Here is a 16,730-nt window from a genome sequence, read left to right as displayed (position 1 = left end):
TAGTCGTATATGATATTTCACGGATTGGACATTTCATCCTCATAAATGAGACAATTCATAGACAGAGAAAATTTGGCATAAATTAGATAAGATTAAATTTTTTATATTAGGTTAATTTTGTATTTAAAAATTATATTTTGTTATTTCTACCATCATTCTGAATTATTACTTCAAATAATATTCATATATTTTGCTTTTAACTGATAATAGTTGTTAGTTGAGACGCATAAATTGTAAAACGATATTCTAATGCATTTTAACAAAAATATATAGCTGTACCACAAACTCCTTTGTAAGAAACTATAAATTCTATGAACTGTCCCAACAATTGTGTTTTCAACTATGCAATGGCATTCTATCAAGAACACTGTCACCATAGGATTAGGAACCATAGTGTACTAACCAAACTGTCACCATAGGATTAGANAGAGTCCAAAGTCCAGAGTCCCGAGTCCAGTGTCCAGAGTCCAGATGACAGTAGTACAAAGAGTCTACACCAAGTCCCGAGTCCAGAGGCGTGAGTCCAGTGTCGAGTGTCTAGAGGCGAGAGTCCAGAGTCCGATATCCAGAGATGAGATTTGTATCCATCCTCAATTAAACCAAGAGATAGTGCAGTAAAAGTACGTTTCTTATTAACTTATTTATACATTTATCTTTCAATCTTAGTAACTATATTCTCTGTAACATAAACTAATTTTAGATATTTTTAGATTGAAACCATTGAAATACATATTTAATATTGTCTTTCATGCTTGCAATTTGCTGTCTTATATTCTCTTTAAATAGGCTGTAAATCGCCTTAAATAGATTTTACATGGAGTACCGTCTGTAAAGCACGTATAATCATATGGTAGGGCGTCAGTTATATATCCCTTTTATTCCTTACTCCCTGGCGGGAGCAGGGCCGCAATGAGCCCCACAAAGCCTATTCGCAAATGAGTATTCAAATGACAGGGGGCTACCCTAAACGTTAGAATATATATTATATAAGACATAAATAATATTTTTTAAATAAACTATTTAATCTTTAAATAGGTGTGCAGTGTTTTCTTGAATATCCAAAAAACATTGTATAACTATCAAAATATCAAATATTTTTTATAAATTTTTTATACATTACTTCTATAATAAAGATTTTAAATGATAGGGGTAGCGCCAGGTCATTTTAAAAACTCTTCTGCGAATCCAGAGGCTTGGAGACCATTTTTTGGGGCTCATGGCGTCACTGCACCACCTCCTTAGTAGAATAAGGATTCTATGCGATAACAATAAATATTATAAATCAAAAAATGATAAATATTAAAATAAATCAACACCATGTTATTTCAAGATATTTAGAGAAGTTGGAAATAATTCTTGTAATCCATTTTCATCAGTAACTCCAACTCTCTCCACACAAAGTGTTTTCTCTGTTCCGAATCCGTTTCCTAAAACAAAAATTCATACATTTGTAAAAAGTAATAAATAATTAAAAAAAACAAAATGTAATCTAATAATGTTTAATACTATAATCATACAAACATATTTCAAATACCTTTAATATTTTATTTTAAATAAATTTAATATTTTTAAACATGTTTTAAATTGATGTTTTTACCAATTTTCCCATGATAAATCTGAACAAGAAGACTTTCCAGAATCCTTAATCCTAGATCAGACATTTTATATAATGTTAGCTGGAGAACCCAGCTTTGACTGGAAACTAAATTTTCGCTGTTAAAGTCATCTTAATTAAGATAAACACATTTCCATGGTTCTACCGAGTTACCCTATCAAAATTTGAGGCAAATCGGTCCAGTTGTGATCGGACATTTAAACAAACAAAAATTACCACTTTAGATAAGTATACAAAATTACTAGGACAGTCCCTTTCAGATGTCATTTGTGAAGTAAAAATTCATAACAAAAGCAAGTGAGATAAAAAAGTGAGAAAAAAAAATAGAAAAAAATATCCTTATTTTGTTTTAATTAAAATGTCTGTTCCTTGTTCTCTGTCTGGAGAAAATATGATGGCGAGAAGATCAGTTGTATCTTCATTTATACAAGATACAGAACTAGTCAACAGAGGGGATACAGCAAGCACCTAGATACAGGATAGAATAAGGATTCAAGCACAGATTTTAAGATAAAAGGAAAGTATATAAAGACTTCATAATGATACAAGATTACAGAGATACAGGGGATACAGGAATATAAGGATTCAAGGATACAGGCATAGATTAATAAGAATTCAGATAGAACACTAGATGTCGTCTTTGGGCTTCTGTCTGAGGGTTATTGTGAACGAAAACCCCCTAAATCTTTATTGTTATGAATCTATGGATACAGGGATACGAGGGTACGAGGATCCAGACACAAATAAACAAGAATACAACCTGTCCATCCTGTTGAAGCACCGTAGCTGAACTCAGGGTTGAAAGGAAGGACTTGAAGGTTTTATCTGCAGCCTGAGATACCGTGGAGATAAGATCTGAACCTAAAACCTCTTCCGAACCCATCTTAATCCTATCAAACATCAGTACTTCAATGAATGAATCGAATAAATAAAAAGTCCTAATTTTCTCTGAATTTAGTTTCAACATTCGTTCCAATTTCTTTTTAATTTAGTTTCAACATTCGTTCCAATTTCTTTTTATCTACTATTTTTGGCGTAGATACATTTTTCCGGAGAAAAAAGTGTTCAATGCAATTCATTTTTTTCATTAAATACATGTTCCAGTCTACTCTTCAGCGGTTCCAATAAAATCGTAGAATAAATTGAATTGTCAGCAACTGGTGAAACCATTTGCATATTATATTTAAGTATTACCTGAAAGGGACTGTTAAGGTAAAATAAAAGGGGGTATAGGCTGAAGTTGATCGCGACCAATATTAGTTCTATCTGATGTCCAGATCTCGAGGAATTGGTAAAGAAAAACTGTGTGAGAGTTATACAAAAACTCATATATAAGTGACATGGTATTGAAATCAAAGTAATAAATCGATCATGTTAAATTATAATATTCAAACTTTGATTCAAATACAGTTAAACCCTAAATGAGTCAGACATCGAAAAAATTTATCAAATGTTGTCTTGACAATTTTTCAATGAGTTTTATACTATTTTACATAAATCTCAGTATTTGCGAAAATAATTCTATAGTCATGAATATGCGGCACCAGTTTTTACAATCATTTAATTAAAAAACTAAATATCTGCAAAATTATCAGAGAGTGAAGAATACGACATTTAATGAATTCTTTCGATGTATGGCTTACTTAGGGTTTAACTGTATCAAGATTACATTTATATATAAATCGTATAACACACAGTTTTTTTTATCAATTTCTTACGACAGGGAGATCAGATGAAACTAATATTGGTGGCGATCAATACCTTATTCATTATCTTTTACTTTATTTTACATTTCTTTCCAAAATAATAATTTAATAAATGTTCATTGTTCATGAGATTCATATGTTCATGGAATTCCTGATATTTTCTAAAAGTAGATTACAGACTTTAACTTCATTACTTTCAATCCTCTTTAGATCATGCAGACTGATAAACCCTACACAAGAAAGGATCTTACTAGGACTTATGACTCAAAAATTGGAATAAAATGGAGACTGATGAACCCTTTGCACAAAAGATATCTGAAATGGAGACTAATGAACCCAAGACATAAGAGATATAAATGGAGACTGATGAGCTCAAGACAAAAGAGATGTAAAATAGAGACTGATGAACTCAAGACAAAAGAGATGTAAAATGGAGACTAATAAACCCAAGACTAAAGAGATCTAAAATGGAGACTGATGAACCCAAGACTAAAGAATTCTAAGATGGAGACAAATAAACCCAAGACTAAAGAGATATAAAATGGAGATTAATGAACCCATGATAAAATACATCTAAAATGGAGGCTAATAAACCCAAGACTAGAGATATAAAATAAAGACTAATAAACCCAAGACTAAAGAGTTATAAAAAAATACTAATAAACCCAAGACTAAAGAGATATAAAATAAAGACTAATAAACCCAAGACTAAAGAGATATAAAAGGGAGTCTAATAAACCCAAGACTAAAGAGATATAAATAAAGACTAATAAACCCAAGACTAAAGAGAAAATAAATAAAGACTAATAAACCCAAGACTAAAGAGATATAAAATGGAGACTAATAAACCCAAGACAAAAGAGATATAAAATGGAGTCTAATAAACCCAAGACTAAATAGTTCTAAAATGGAGACTAATTAACCGAATTCAAAAATTGGATTAATTTGGAGACCGATGAATTCTACTCAACAGGATGATTTGAAAGAGAGTAAACAAATCATCACATGATACTTTCAACAATTGGGATTACTTTTTAATATGTATAGACCGTTTCCTTGAGTTCTCTGTTTACAGGCCTTCTGGTGAAGTTTAGATACAATACTCTCCATCTTTTTCAGATTCTTCCCAACCAAATCCAGATTCCTAAATTATTTTTAGCATTTTTTCAACAACAATAAAAATCAATATTTCGCAGATTTTTCTGTTTCCTTTGATTGAAATCTCAAAAATAAAAATATCATTAACCAATTAAAATATCTAAAAACCGTTGACAAAGTGCTACCTGACAATGCAAGCTAAAACAATGTGAGGATTAGCGGGAGCAGTTGAGGGAAGTATTTGAACAGAAGGAGAGAGAGAGTTGGGTTCTAAAAGCTGAATGGGGGATTCCTCCTCACGATCCCTGTCTCCACAGCGAGAAGGAGCTGTATCCCGATTGTATGATTCCTCTGTATTAGTATCCCGGAGAAACGCCTTCCAACTTTGTGGAAACTTTCCTCTACTAGTATACTCTTCCATCCTACACCTTACAACCTAGAATAGTAACAACATCTCACCCTTCTACTAGTATACTCTTCCATCCTACATGTTACAACCTAGAATAGTAACAATATATCACCCTTCTACTAGTATACTCTTCCATCCTACACCTTACACCTAGAATAGTAACAATATATCCCCCTTCTACTAGTATACTCTTCCATCCGACACCTTACACCTGAAATAGTAACAACATCTACACCCTTCTACTAGTATACTCTTCCATCCTACACCTTACACCTAGAATAGTAACAATATCTCACCCTTCTTCTAGTTTACTCTTCTATCCTACACCTTACAACCTAGAATAGTAACAAAATCTACACCCTTCTACTAGTATACTCTTCCATTCTACACCTTACAACCTAGAATAGTAACAAAATCTACACACTTCTACCAGTATACTCTTCCATCCTACACCTTACAACCAATAATAGTAACAATATCTCACCCTTCTACTAGTATACTCTCCTATCCTACACCTTACAACCAATAATAGTAACAATATCTCACCTTTCTACTAGTATACTCTTCTATCCTACACTTTACAACCTAGAATAGTAACAATATCTCACCTTTCTACTAGTATACTCTTCTATCCTACACCTTACAACCTAGAATAGTAACAATATCTCACACTTCTACTAGTATACTCTTCTATCCTACACCTTACACCTGGAATAGCAAAAATAGAAAAGTCCCACCTACCTGGTCGAACACCCAGAGTAGATATTTTTCCCCAAGTAGTTTCCAATGTTTGGTTTCAGGATCTGATATTCCCAACCACTTCTGAATTTCATCTGAAAAAAAGTTATTAATAAATCATTCAATTAATCAAATCAGAAGTGTTGGGGATACAGATTCATTTTGAACATCGGAATTGCAATGTTAGAATCAATGGTGTATCATTTGACACAATTTTTTCCTGTAAAAATGTAAATGAATATTATTATTAATTAGACTTGCCCTTTTCTATGTACAAGAGCGCACAGTTAAAGAATTTGAGTGTAAGTGAAGGAAAGTTTTGTAAAACTACTCACCAAGTCGTCTAGCAATTTTTCTAATATGTTCGAAGCAAGCATCCCCTTTAAATCCTGGAAAAAACATAGGATTGGATAGAGTTTGACATGAAAAAATTTAAAAAAGAAGAGCTGCTTTTTTTTAGGAGTTGTGATTTTTCCATGGAAAACTCCGAGCTAATAATCCCTTTTTATTCATATTTCTTGGATTTTTTCGAGTTCCTAAAGCACATTATTATTGTATTCTATTCTGAGCAATAATATTAACCTTGTGCATCTCTACTCATTAACTTTTTCTCCCAGGGTACAGTGTACTTTTGTTGGCCCAAGGGAGAGTAAGTGATTAATTGTGTGTGTTCGTGATAAAAATTCGCATGAATGTAGCTTTTATTTGGACAAAGTTATAACACAAATATAAAACTTTCTTAGTATTTAGACATATTGATATTATCAACAACAATATTGAATATACTTATTAATCAATAATGAAAAGTAATCAGTTAATATAATGTTGGATAGAACTACATATTTACTTAAAGCGAGAATTTCCTTCGGGAGAACTGCACTTCAGCGGAAATTGACTTTTCCTCGTGTTTTCTCAATTTTTCGAAATCCCTTGGAAAAGCAGATTCCTGGTAAAGTTGTCAGTTCTCCGTGGTGATTCTTCGCTAATAGTAAATAAATAGTTATAATCGGTACATATAAAGCTGCTTTCTTGACACAGTTATTAAGTTTAATAGATAAATTGATTTAAGACATCCCTTGGGGTATTCTGGCATTTTAGTAAGGAAAGATTTACCTCCTGGATTCTTTTTGTACGCTGACATTGCATTTGACACTTTCTCCCTTTATCCAATTATATTTTTATTCTATTAGAAAATTTACATTAAACTTTTTCTTTATTTAAAATGTTCAAAAATGCCTTTTAAATGCCCCCCCCCCCATTTCTGTAAAGTTCGTTAATTAGATTGACCCCCGTCCCCCACCGCCACTTTTTACTCATACGTACCAAGTGTACAGTTTGGTTTGAATCTTCAAGACAGAAACAAATTTAATTTTTCTATTAATCATCATCCGAGTTAGTTTCTCTTTTTTTCATTTGACAACCAATCTTATTGTAATTTTGTTTATCTTGCGATAATTAAAAAAATTTTAATATTGATTTTGATAGTTATTTTATCGTTAGAACTGAGAAGGGTCAACCCAAACCGAAATATATTTTTTTTAAATGTGGAACTAACGCCTATATTTTATCATCAACACCAAATTTTAAATCTACATTAACAATTCGAGTTTTTTGCTACAAAACAAAACAAAAATAAAAATGAAGACTTGAAGAAAATATTGGTCAAATGATTGAAAAATATCCCTTATTGCTCTTAGTACAATATACCAAGTAGTTTTCTTCTTCAATAATCCAACAACATTGTCATCTACAAATTAATCAAAAACATTTATATATGTATAATCTACAGGGTGAGTAAAAAAACGAGATTAGCGGTGTTTTGGACAAAATGTTCAACATTTTTGTTTGCTTTGGATTTTAGGTATAATAACATCAAAATATGACAAAAAAATTTAACTTATTTTTCAACATTGAAAAAAATGCAAACTTTTTTTTAATAGAATTTTTTGAAAAAAATTGATGGGAAATTGTTTATTCCTTTGTTTTCCAAAATAAAAAAATCATAAACAATTAGAAGAAATGAAAAAAAATTCCTCAACAATTTAATAAAAAATATTTATATATATATATTTGAATTGTCTGGGTGCTTGTCTGTTGGTTTGTGTATAATAAATGTTAAACAGCTAAGCCGATTGGGGCCAACACTTTTTAGTAATGAAGGAATTTTTTGTAACAAAAGAAATTTTTTTTTTCAATTTGCAAGATAGCAAATAAAAACTGAAAAACTGGCGAAAGTATATTATTGTTTAGATTTTTAAATGTACAAAAGGGTACAGAAAGATCAGCAACAAACATCTTAAATTTTCATCAGAAAAATTTGGTTTTCATTTAAAGATTTTCGTTGTCAGTCTTCAGGGGAAATAACTTCAAAAAATTCACCATGTTTCGCATTTAATTTGTTGATACCCAAAGTATTTTATTAGTCTCTAGCTATTGTCTAATATAAATTTCTTGTTGTTTATTTATTTTTGAAATATGGAGGTCAAAATCATTATTGATTTTTGCCAACTTAAAAAAAAATTATTTAAAAATACGAAGAAAATTTGCAGAAAAAGTACATGGGATGATTTGATAATAATAATCCAGTATTTAATTTTAATACCTTTATCCATGAAGTAGAGAACTGAGCCCTCGTAGCCTCGCCCTCCTCGAATCTCCGCCATTTTGTTTTCAAACTGTGAGAACGGTATAATCTCATAATCCGTAGACTCAAATCCAAAATGGCGACCAAGGTCTAGAAACATTAATATATTTTGAATAAAAATCAATGATCTAGGGGTAAATGAAAAATTAGACATCAATTGGAAAGTTTACCACACTTTTTCCTACTTTATATCAAATAATTCTTTTATTTCCCCATGAAAATCATTTAATTCCAACCCCAATTCAGAAATATAGATTTAAGAAAACAGAAACAAAAAGTATCTGCATACCAGGAATAAAGTAGAATAAAGTTTTGATACAAAGTTTTTTTATTACAAATGTATGCTCTGTTTTATTTTTAAAATTTTGGTATTTAGATCAGTCTTGATAGCTTGAGGTTACGGTAAGGGGAGGTGGGAAGTATCTACTCACAGACAGAATTGAATAATATGGTGGAACTTGGTGCGCAAAATAACGAACCTGGTATTTAATTGTTTTTATTGAAAAAAAAATCTTTAAAATCACAAAAAGAAAAAAGCTGTTTTTATATTACCTAGTGACGTGTGTGGAGGTATGGATGTGAGAGAGCAAGTCTGTTCTGTATTTTTATATCCCGGAGCCCAACACAGGAACTTCAAGCTTGGCCCACACATTTCTAACTTATTTTTCTATACATGTGAACATTCTAGTATTTTTCTATACATGTTAACATCCTAGAATTATTCTAATCATGTAAACATTCTAGAATTATTTTATACATATGAACATTCTAGAATTTTTCTATACATGTGAACATTCTAGAATTCTTCTAATCATGTGAACATTCTAGACTCATTCTAATCACGTGAACATTCTAGAATTATTCTATACATGTGAACATACAGTATTCTTCTATACATGTTAACATTCTAGAATTATTCTATACATGTGAACATTTTAGAATTATTATAATCATGTGAACATTCTAAAAGTCAACTAAGATTTCTTTAACAGTTTCATCAATTAAGTACTTGTCTCCTATCCTGTTCCTAGGTCATCGAATTAGCCTACATGCAAATTAGCAACAGCGATAGCCATTTTTGACTGAGATATTGAAAAATGTCATAGACGCATCGACGCCTTTAGAGAATGATTATATGACTACAATGAAGACACTTTTTTAAGTTTTAATTGTTAACAAATTTTTTTCTAACTTCAAGTTTACAAGTAATCAAATAGAAGCTTTATTATTTGACAGCTTCTCTTGACTTCTATGTTTATGTGTATCCATGCGTTTAACAGCTTGATGTAAATAAAAATTTAAATTGAAAGTTGTCTTCATTGTATTGATATAATCGCCTACAACTGTAAATTGTGATTTTTAATAATAAATATAAAAATTGCTAACCTTAGATCCACCAATATGATAAAACCTTCCATCAATATATCTGATAAAAATTATACTCTTCTATATATATTTTCCTGTCTGTTTGGCTGTTTAATAATAACCAATAAACGTCAAGATTGCTGAACCGATCGGGCACAAATTTTGTGTGGGGCCTCACATGACCCCAGAGAACACATAATAAACACACAACTCAATAAAAACACAACACTTTTTTATTGTTTGTATGTACTAAAAGAAAATGCGCACAGAGAAAGCAACAAAAGTTAAAATTGAAGATTGTCCTGAAAGCCTAGTTATTTAGATTTTAAAATTGACGTATTTTCGCGAACACTTCATTCTTATGATGGATAATGGGAATTCTTAATGAAACATTTTTGATGAAGGGTCACTTCCCCCCTCCCCCCTCTATTCTACAATATATATTTTCCTTATGCATCACCACTATCCTCTCTACACACTAAACAATATAGGATTCTGCAATATATATTTTCCTTATACATCACCACTATCCTCTCTACACACTAAACAATATAGGATTCTGCAATATATATTTTCCTTATGCATCACCACTTTCCTCTCTACACACTAAAAAATATAGGATTCTGCAATATATATTTTCCTTATGCATCACCACTATCCTCTCTACACACTAAACAATATAGGATTCTACAATATATATTTTCCTTATGCATCACAACTATCCTCTCTACACACTAAACAATATAGAATTCTGCAATATATATTTTAAATTATCATTTAACTTTATATTTCATATTTTGTGCAAAAGAATAATTTATTTTTTTCCAATTCAGCGATAAAATTTCCAAATATTTTTTCCCGCTCCCGCAAACATTCCCACCAGTTACATCTAGATCTTTAAAAATTGTAATCTCTGTTTGTCTATTTGTTTCCCTGATCATAACTCAGGAACCTTTGGACCGATTTGCCTACAATTTTAATTTGGGAACTCGGAAGAGCGCATGAATGTTTTTAGCTTGGTTTAAAGATTCTAAATTGAGTGAGTCGACTATTCTAGCGAAAATTTAGTTTCCCGGTAAAAATGGACCAAGTGTGGGTAAACTATTAGAACCCTGGGCAACGCTTGGTTCCCAAGCTATAATTATATATAATTGTTAAAGATGGAGAGGGATGATTTTTAAACGAATCGAAACAAATACCCTTGATATTAATACAAAGGGATTGTCAAAATTTACCTCAACAGGTTTCAAGAAATATTTCTTCCAAACTAAATCATTTTCAGGTTGCTCTTCATCCTCATCCCCCATACCTCCGGTAAACTTCCTGGACAAAATCATAATGAAATATCATTGTTTAAAGGGACTGTTCACGTAATTTCCAGTGAACCAGAGATGCCACTCTTGAAATGGAGTATCACTTGAAATTTAGTTTTCAGTCCCTTTAAGTCTTCTACAAAAGAGATTTTGGTTGTCTCAGTGCTTAGGATCCATTTCATCTTGATAACGATCCGGATATGGATCCACCATAAAAAAAATGGATCCGGATCCGGATCCTAAGCACTAAACTTAATTTTGAATTGTTCAGTCAGCAAAAAGTCCTCGGTGACATGTTAAAAACGGAAAATAAAAATTTGAAAATAAGGTCGGGGATGTTTTCCAAGGAATTAAACTTTCATTAGAAACTGAACTATCGAAAATATTAGAAACTGAACTATCAGAATCTGAACTATCAAAAATAACCTGAGAGCAAAAATGACTAAATCCTCGATAGTTTCCTTGGTAGAGGAGTTAAACAGACTTAGCACGGTGTTTCCTCGTGCAACCTAGACACAACAGTGTGGTTATTTTTATAGAAAAATCCCCCTCCTTCCACACTTCCTGATGTTACATCCCCTCTCCCCTTCCACATCCCCCCTTTCACAATAATAAAAAACGAAAACTAGAATTCAAGTGTAAAAAATCTTTATCAACCGTCAAAGTCAGTCAATATATTAATAACAGTTTTTTTCATATATAGAATAAAGTTGAGGTTTATGAATTGCAAGAAGTAGTTAAACTGACAGCTCTAGTTCGAATACTCTTGTGCCGATTGTGTGAGATCAAATTAAGCTACCTCGCTCTAACAAAAATGAATAGTTAGGGAATTAGTTGAACTAGCTGTAGCTAATTCAACTGCAAATGTTAGAGCATTGAATATTTTGAAGTTTGATCCTTGAAAGAAAAATCAATGAATGAATTAAAACCTTGTCCCGGATTTGTTGATTGTTATGGTAGATTTTATCATCTGGGCCTCGGCCATCAACCTATAAAAATCTAAATAAAAGTTTTTACTTTTCCCCTTCCTAAATATTTTTCATGCATAATGAAGCAGATTTTGAGAAATGTTATATAAGTTTTAAAGAGCCTATAGGGTAGTAATTTTAATACTTATCAGAATTATTTTTTTTCTTCATTCAAATAAAATTTTAAAAAGTTGTTTACTTTGATGTCTGTTAGACTGGCTGAAGTACTTGAAGGAAGTATCCCGGCCGGTATATCATAGTTTATCAATTTCAGCTGATTCGTCTGCTTTCTGCACCAGGACAGCCAATCAGAAACCTCTTCTAAATATTATGTACAATGTACAATTTACATGTGAACAACAAAAGATCAGATACATCTCCTCAGGATGGGTAAAACAATTATTTCCATGAAAATGTATACCCCAATGGTTTCATGAATTTGCGGCACATTATCAAGAAGTAAAACTAGCTCGGGTCCGTCCAAGAGAACGATTTTTGGACCCCCCCTTCTATGAATTTTGTACATGACCACTTTTTCAACAATTTTCAATTAAATTAGTATTTATTTAGGGTTATGTTAGGTTTAGACACTTTCTGGGCCGAGCGCTGCGGCTAGGACAGGCTAGGGGGGGGGGCGAGCCACATGGTAAATAATATCCATGTCTTACATTTAAGATCCATATACAAAATTGAAAGGAGGGGGGGAGGAAGGGCCAAAAAATCGTTCTCTAGAAAATTACCACTAGCTCAAATGCAAAATTAGAAATTAGCCTATCCTAGCCGTAGTGCTTGGCCTCTTAGCCAATCCTAGTCGCAGCGCCAGCCTGGAAATTGTTGTAAATTTAACCTGACCTAACCATAAAGTAATATGTAATAAATATCAATAATTCCTTTCATGCTTATTTTTTATGAAGGGGGGGGGGTTCAAAATCGTTCTCTAGGAATAAGACATGCTCTGACTAATTTGTTTTGCTTGTAATTAACCTTGAGTTAGAGTCTCCTGCATTACTTTTGTCAGCAAAGACTGAGTGACAATATGCTTTATATCAGATTCAAGTTCATCAATAGGAACTAGATTATCCATCTTAAATCTGAAAGTCATGTTTAATGAGTAAAATATGACACTAAAAGTTAATCACATTCACGAGTTCAGTATAAACTAGAACGTTTTAAAACTGAATAACCCGGAATCGGCTTGTTATCACTCTATAAATAAAGACCAGAGGCGGATACAGATACACGATATGTTTAATAAGTGAAAAGTAAAAAAAAAACATTTAACTAAAAGAATTTTAACTAATTTCATCGCATGATGCAATTTTATGATGCAATATATTTTTGATAATATAATATTTCATTCTCACAAATATCTTATTCATTATTTAATCAATAAGTAAACGTTCTACGTAAAAACTGAATGTAGCCCCATGACTACTATGCTTGACTATAAGTTGTTTGTATAAAGTTTCTTATAGTTATTAATATTATTTATAATATCAAGCCCGTGTAACAGCCAGCAATTATGCTTACGATGTGAGTGTTTACAATGTGTTCGTTGCTATAACTATTCTGTTACTGTACAAAACAGGGAAAATAGCTATCATTAAAAAAATACTTTTTTTAAAGTTATTTTAATCTTATATTATTTAATGATTTTGAGAAAAAATAAACTTATTATTTCAGGGACTTTTTTCCACAGGCAAATTTTAACATGTACATAGGACAGCATGTATGTTTGTTTATAATATTACTCCTAGAAACAACAGTACACTTTATTTTATGGGACTCCCTTGTATCAATTGTATAGAAATTTTTAATAAAAAGAAATAATTCTTTTTGAGTTATTTAGATTTAAGAAATCTTTGTATATTGTCAGAATTTTTGTTAATGTGTTTCCCAATAATCATTTATTTTTATACTGTAGAATAGGAAGACGACATTTAAGCAACAATTAAGTTTACAAAGTAAATAGTTTTACTTGTAACTCATCCAATAACATTTAAACTAAAATTGGTCTGTTTACACAGCACAACTGCCATGTCTCATGTTCAATTGACTATTAAAAGTCATAACTCGAGTCTACAAGTCGTCTTCCTATTCTAGAAATTCTGTAGATATTATGCCTTGGTCTGTAGAAAGTGAAATAGCAAGAAACATTATGCAATGGCAAAAATATATTTAGAGAAGAAAAAATATAAACTAAAGAAGAAAGATACAAATACGTGCGCCTAATATATTTGCTGTCCAAATCGTCCCAAAGCGTTTTTCTTGTTTATTAATCCCATAATTCCGTTTGGCCGCCTGCATTTTAGTTTCCGATAAAAACTTCTTTAATTTCATTGGTTAATGTAGTGCATAGTCATTTTTAATTTTAAAATTCGCTAAACGTTTGCATATTTGTAACTAAGTAATTGATTTTTTTAATATCAAAGGTATACACCCTCAGGTTGCAAAGATAAAATGATTAGAAAATTTAAGTTTGTGACAAATTCTTAATTCCTTTATAACTACGTTACAACTTTCTGAGCGCCATTTACCGATTATATAAAAGAACGTTATAGAAAAATTTGAACATATTTTTGATTTTAAACTCAAGTTCTAAAATTTAGAATTTTAGAATGACCATATTTTTAGATTTGCAATTACTTTAATAAAGATTAAGTTTTAAACCAGGCTTAACACATTCCCATTGTTTCATGTTTCTCAATCAAATTTGAGGCAAATCGGTCCATCTACGATATATACAATATGCATATATTTCAAAAATTTTGTATGTAATAAATATCGTAGAAAACCCTATATTTATAAACCTGAACACACCTAGAGATTAGGGCTAGGCACATGGTCCGAATTTTTTGAAATCGTTCTGTTCCATTCTAGAACGAGGGCCTTCAGCTAAATCGTTCCGTTCTCGTTCTTCTTTTTTATCATTCCGTTCTCGTTCCGTTCCGTTCTGAGTAGAAGTACGGTCTTCCCGTTCCGTTCCATTCTTGGCGTTCTTAGTTGAAGAACGGTTGCATCTCTCTTGTTCTGTTCTTAATCAAGAACGTTTCCATCCCCCGTTCCGTTCTTAGTAACGAATAATTCCATCAAGAAAAAAGTTTTATAGAAAAGAGTTGGTTAAAAAGTAAAAAATTACGATTTTTAATAAAAAGTTTCTCAGGGCTGTAAATAATACTTTAAATTATATTTTTTAAAAACGTTTATTGATTAAATTTAGGGTTGACATTTTTTGGTATTTGTTTATTTCACCATGTTACACAACCGGAGACACATTAAATCTTTTAATACAGTTTTCATATTTTTAGAAAAAATACAGTGTGTCCCAAAAAAAACTTTTCAGTAGGGGTATTGGGTGGTGAGGGAACAATTTTTGTTTAATTTTCACAATAATAGCGTGATTAGAAAGCTCTTTCTTTTAGTTATTTCAAGATTTACATTTTTCTTTCTAGGTCTCATAATTTTTTGTTAAAACCACTGCTTAAGAGCCAAAACTCTAAAAATTGAAAAGTGTTTGTCCTGCAGATTGGATTGAATATTTTTGATAAAAAAGCGAGGAATGTATACCAATTCATTTCCAAAAAAGAAATATTTTTTAGATAATGTTTGCGGACTGGGCAAAATTCTTACGGACAAAAGAAAAACCGTAGCTTTCTAATATTTATTTTTTTAAAGCTAATTTTATTTTTAAATTGCTTCAGCTCAGAAATTATTGATGATCAAAAATTTTGGCTAAAAAAGGAAACCTTAGACCAACAACTTTCTTTTTAAGAAAATAAAATAGAACAAAAAAAAAATTTTAAAAATCCGAGAAATCGATTTTCGACTAATCAAAAAAGTGATTGTAACCTAAAAAGTATGAGGTCTAGGAAGAAAAAATTTACATGTTTAAATTTTAGTTGAGATAGACAGAACATTTTTATATCCGCTGTTAATCAGCTGTTTATCAGCTGTTGATAATAGCATTTAATGGCTGTACCCAGCTGGAGTAGAAGTCTCCCATTTTGTTGTCAACTTCATTGTTTCGCTCCTGAATAGATATTTTCTACTTTTAATTTTGTGCTTTCATTTTAATATGCTATATTGCTCATGAGAATTATACAAATTCTCGAAAAAATTACCAGAAATTGTCTGCATTTTGCAGCCTCTCTCACCATCTTTACAATATCTTTATATTTCAAGAAATATTCAACCTTTCCTGAAAAAGTAAATATTAAAGGGTGTGAATCATTTCTAAAAATTATTGTTTTTGTTTCGTTTTTCGAAGAAAACGATTAGAGTCGTGTCAGGTTTACACCGGTTATATATATTTAATACTATTATGGCGCCATTTTTATCAAGTTCATTTTCAGAAACATAGGATAAAAAGTGGCCATTAATTCAGATTCCCCCCCCCCTATATTTCTAAATATTTGTTTGTTTATTATTTCTAAATGTTTGTTTGTATATTATTGCTTTATGTTTGTTTGTTTAATATTGCTAAGACGTAGCTTATTTAGCATTTTTTAATGATTCTTGTTTATTATTTTTAAATGTTTTTTTTTGTATAGTATTTCTAAATATTTGTTTGTTTATTATTTCTAAATGTTTGTTTGTTTATTATTTCTAAATGTTTGTTTGTATATTATTGCGTTATGTTTGTTTGTTTAATATTGCTAAATCGTGGCTTATTTAGCATTTTTTAAAGATTCTTGTTTATTATTTCTAAATGTTTGTATGTTGTATTTATAAATGTTTGCTTGTTTATTATTTATAAATGTTTGCTTGTTTATTATTTATAAATGTTTACTTGTTTATTATCTATAAATGTTTGTATGTTTAGTATTTATAAATGTTTGTATGTTTTATTTATAAATGTTTGCTTGTTTATTATT

At 30.8% G+C, this 16,730-nt stretch overlaps 2 protein-coding genes and 2 long non-coding RNA genes across 4 annotated transcripts; 1 reads left to right on the top strand and 3 right to left on the bottom strand.

Moving 5' to 3' along the window:
- The first annotated feature begins 433 nt into the window (after positions 1-433).
- On the top strand, positions 434-820 carry LOC111704095 (uncharacterized). Its single transcript, XR_002765744.1, has 2 exons — positions 434-620; positions 711-820. It is a non-coding gene; the product is annotated as an uncharacterized LOC111704095 (long non-coding RNA).
- Positions 821-1,299: 479 nt separating this feature from the next.
- LOC111704099 (uncharacterized) lies at positions 1,300-8,866 on the bottom strand. The gene is made up of 13 exons (XM_023476234.1): positions 8,763-8,866; positions 8,169-8,300; positions 7,250-7,313; positions 6,680-6,726; positions 5,902-5,955; positions 5,570-5,661; positions 4,605-4,855; positions 4,377-4,465; positions 3,473-3,551; positions 2,376-2,505; positions 1,984-2,083; positions 1,598-1,648; positions 1,300-1,427 (listed from the first exon to the last, which is right to left on the bottom strand). Exons 1-13 carry the CDS (start codon positions 8,860-8,862, stop codon positions 1,321-1,323), a joined length of 1,296 nt encoding a protein of 431 aa, XP_023332002.1. The 5' UTR covers positions 8,863-8,866; the 3' UTR covers positions 1,300-1,320.
- Positions 8,867-10,216: 1,350 nt separating this feature from the next.
- Positions 10,217-12,968, bottom strand: LOC111704092 (uncharacterized). The gene is made up of 6 exons (XM_023476231.1): positions 12,841-12,968; positions 12,056-12,177; positions 11,818-11,877; positions 11,315-11,397; positions 10,811-10,898; positions 10,217-10,309 (listed from the first exon to the last, which is right to left on the bottom strand). The coding sequence occupies exons 1-6, from the start codon at positions 12,956-12,958 to the stop codon at positions 10,217-10,219; spliced, it is 564 nt and encodes a 187-aa protein (XP_023331999.1). The 5' UTR covers positions 12,959-12,968.
- Positions 12,969-15,043: 2,075 nt separating this feature from the next.
- Positions 15,044-16,075, bottom strand: LOC111704096 (uncharacterized). The gene is made up of 2 exons (XR_002765745.1): positions 15,978-16,075; positions 15,044-15,886 (listed from the first exon to the last, which is right to left on the bottom strand). It is a non-coding gene; the product is annotated as an uncharacterized LOC111704096 (long non-coding RNA).
- Between the last annotated feature and the right edge of the window lie 655 nt (positions 16,076-16,730).

This window comes from Eurytemora carolleeae, unplaced genomic scaffold (assembly GCF_000591075.1).
Source record: "Eurytemora carolleeae unplaced genomic scaffold, Eaff_2.0 scaffold497, whole genome shotgun sequence".
In the NCBI taxonomy this organism is placed as follows: Eukaryota; Metazoa; Arthropoda; class Copepoda; order Calanoida; family Temoridae; genus Eurytemora; species Eurytemora carolleeae.
This window is presented reverse-complemented; position numbering and strand designations above follow the sequence as displayed.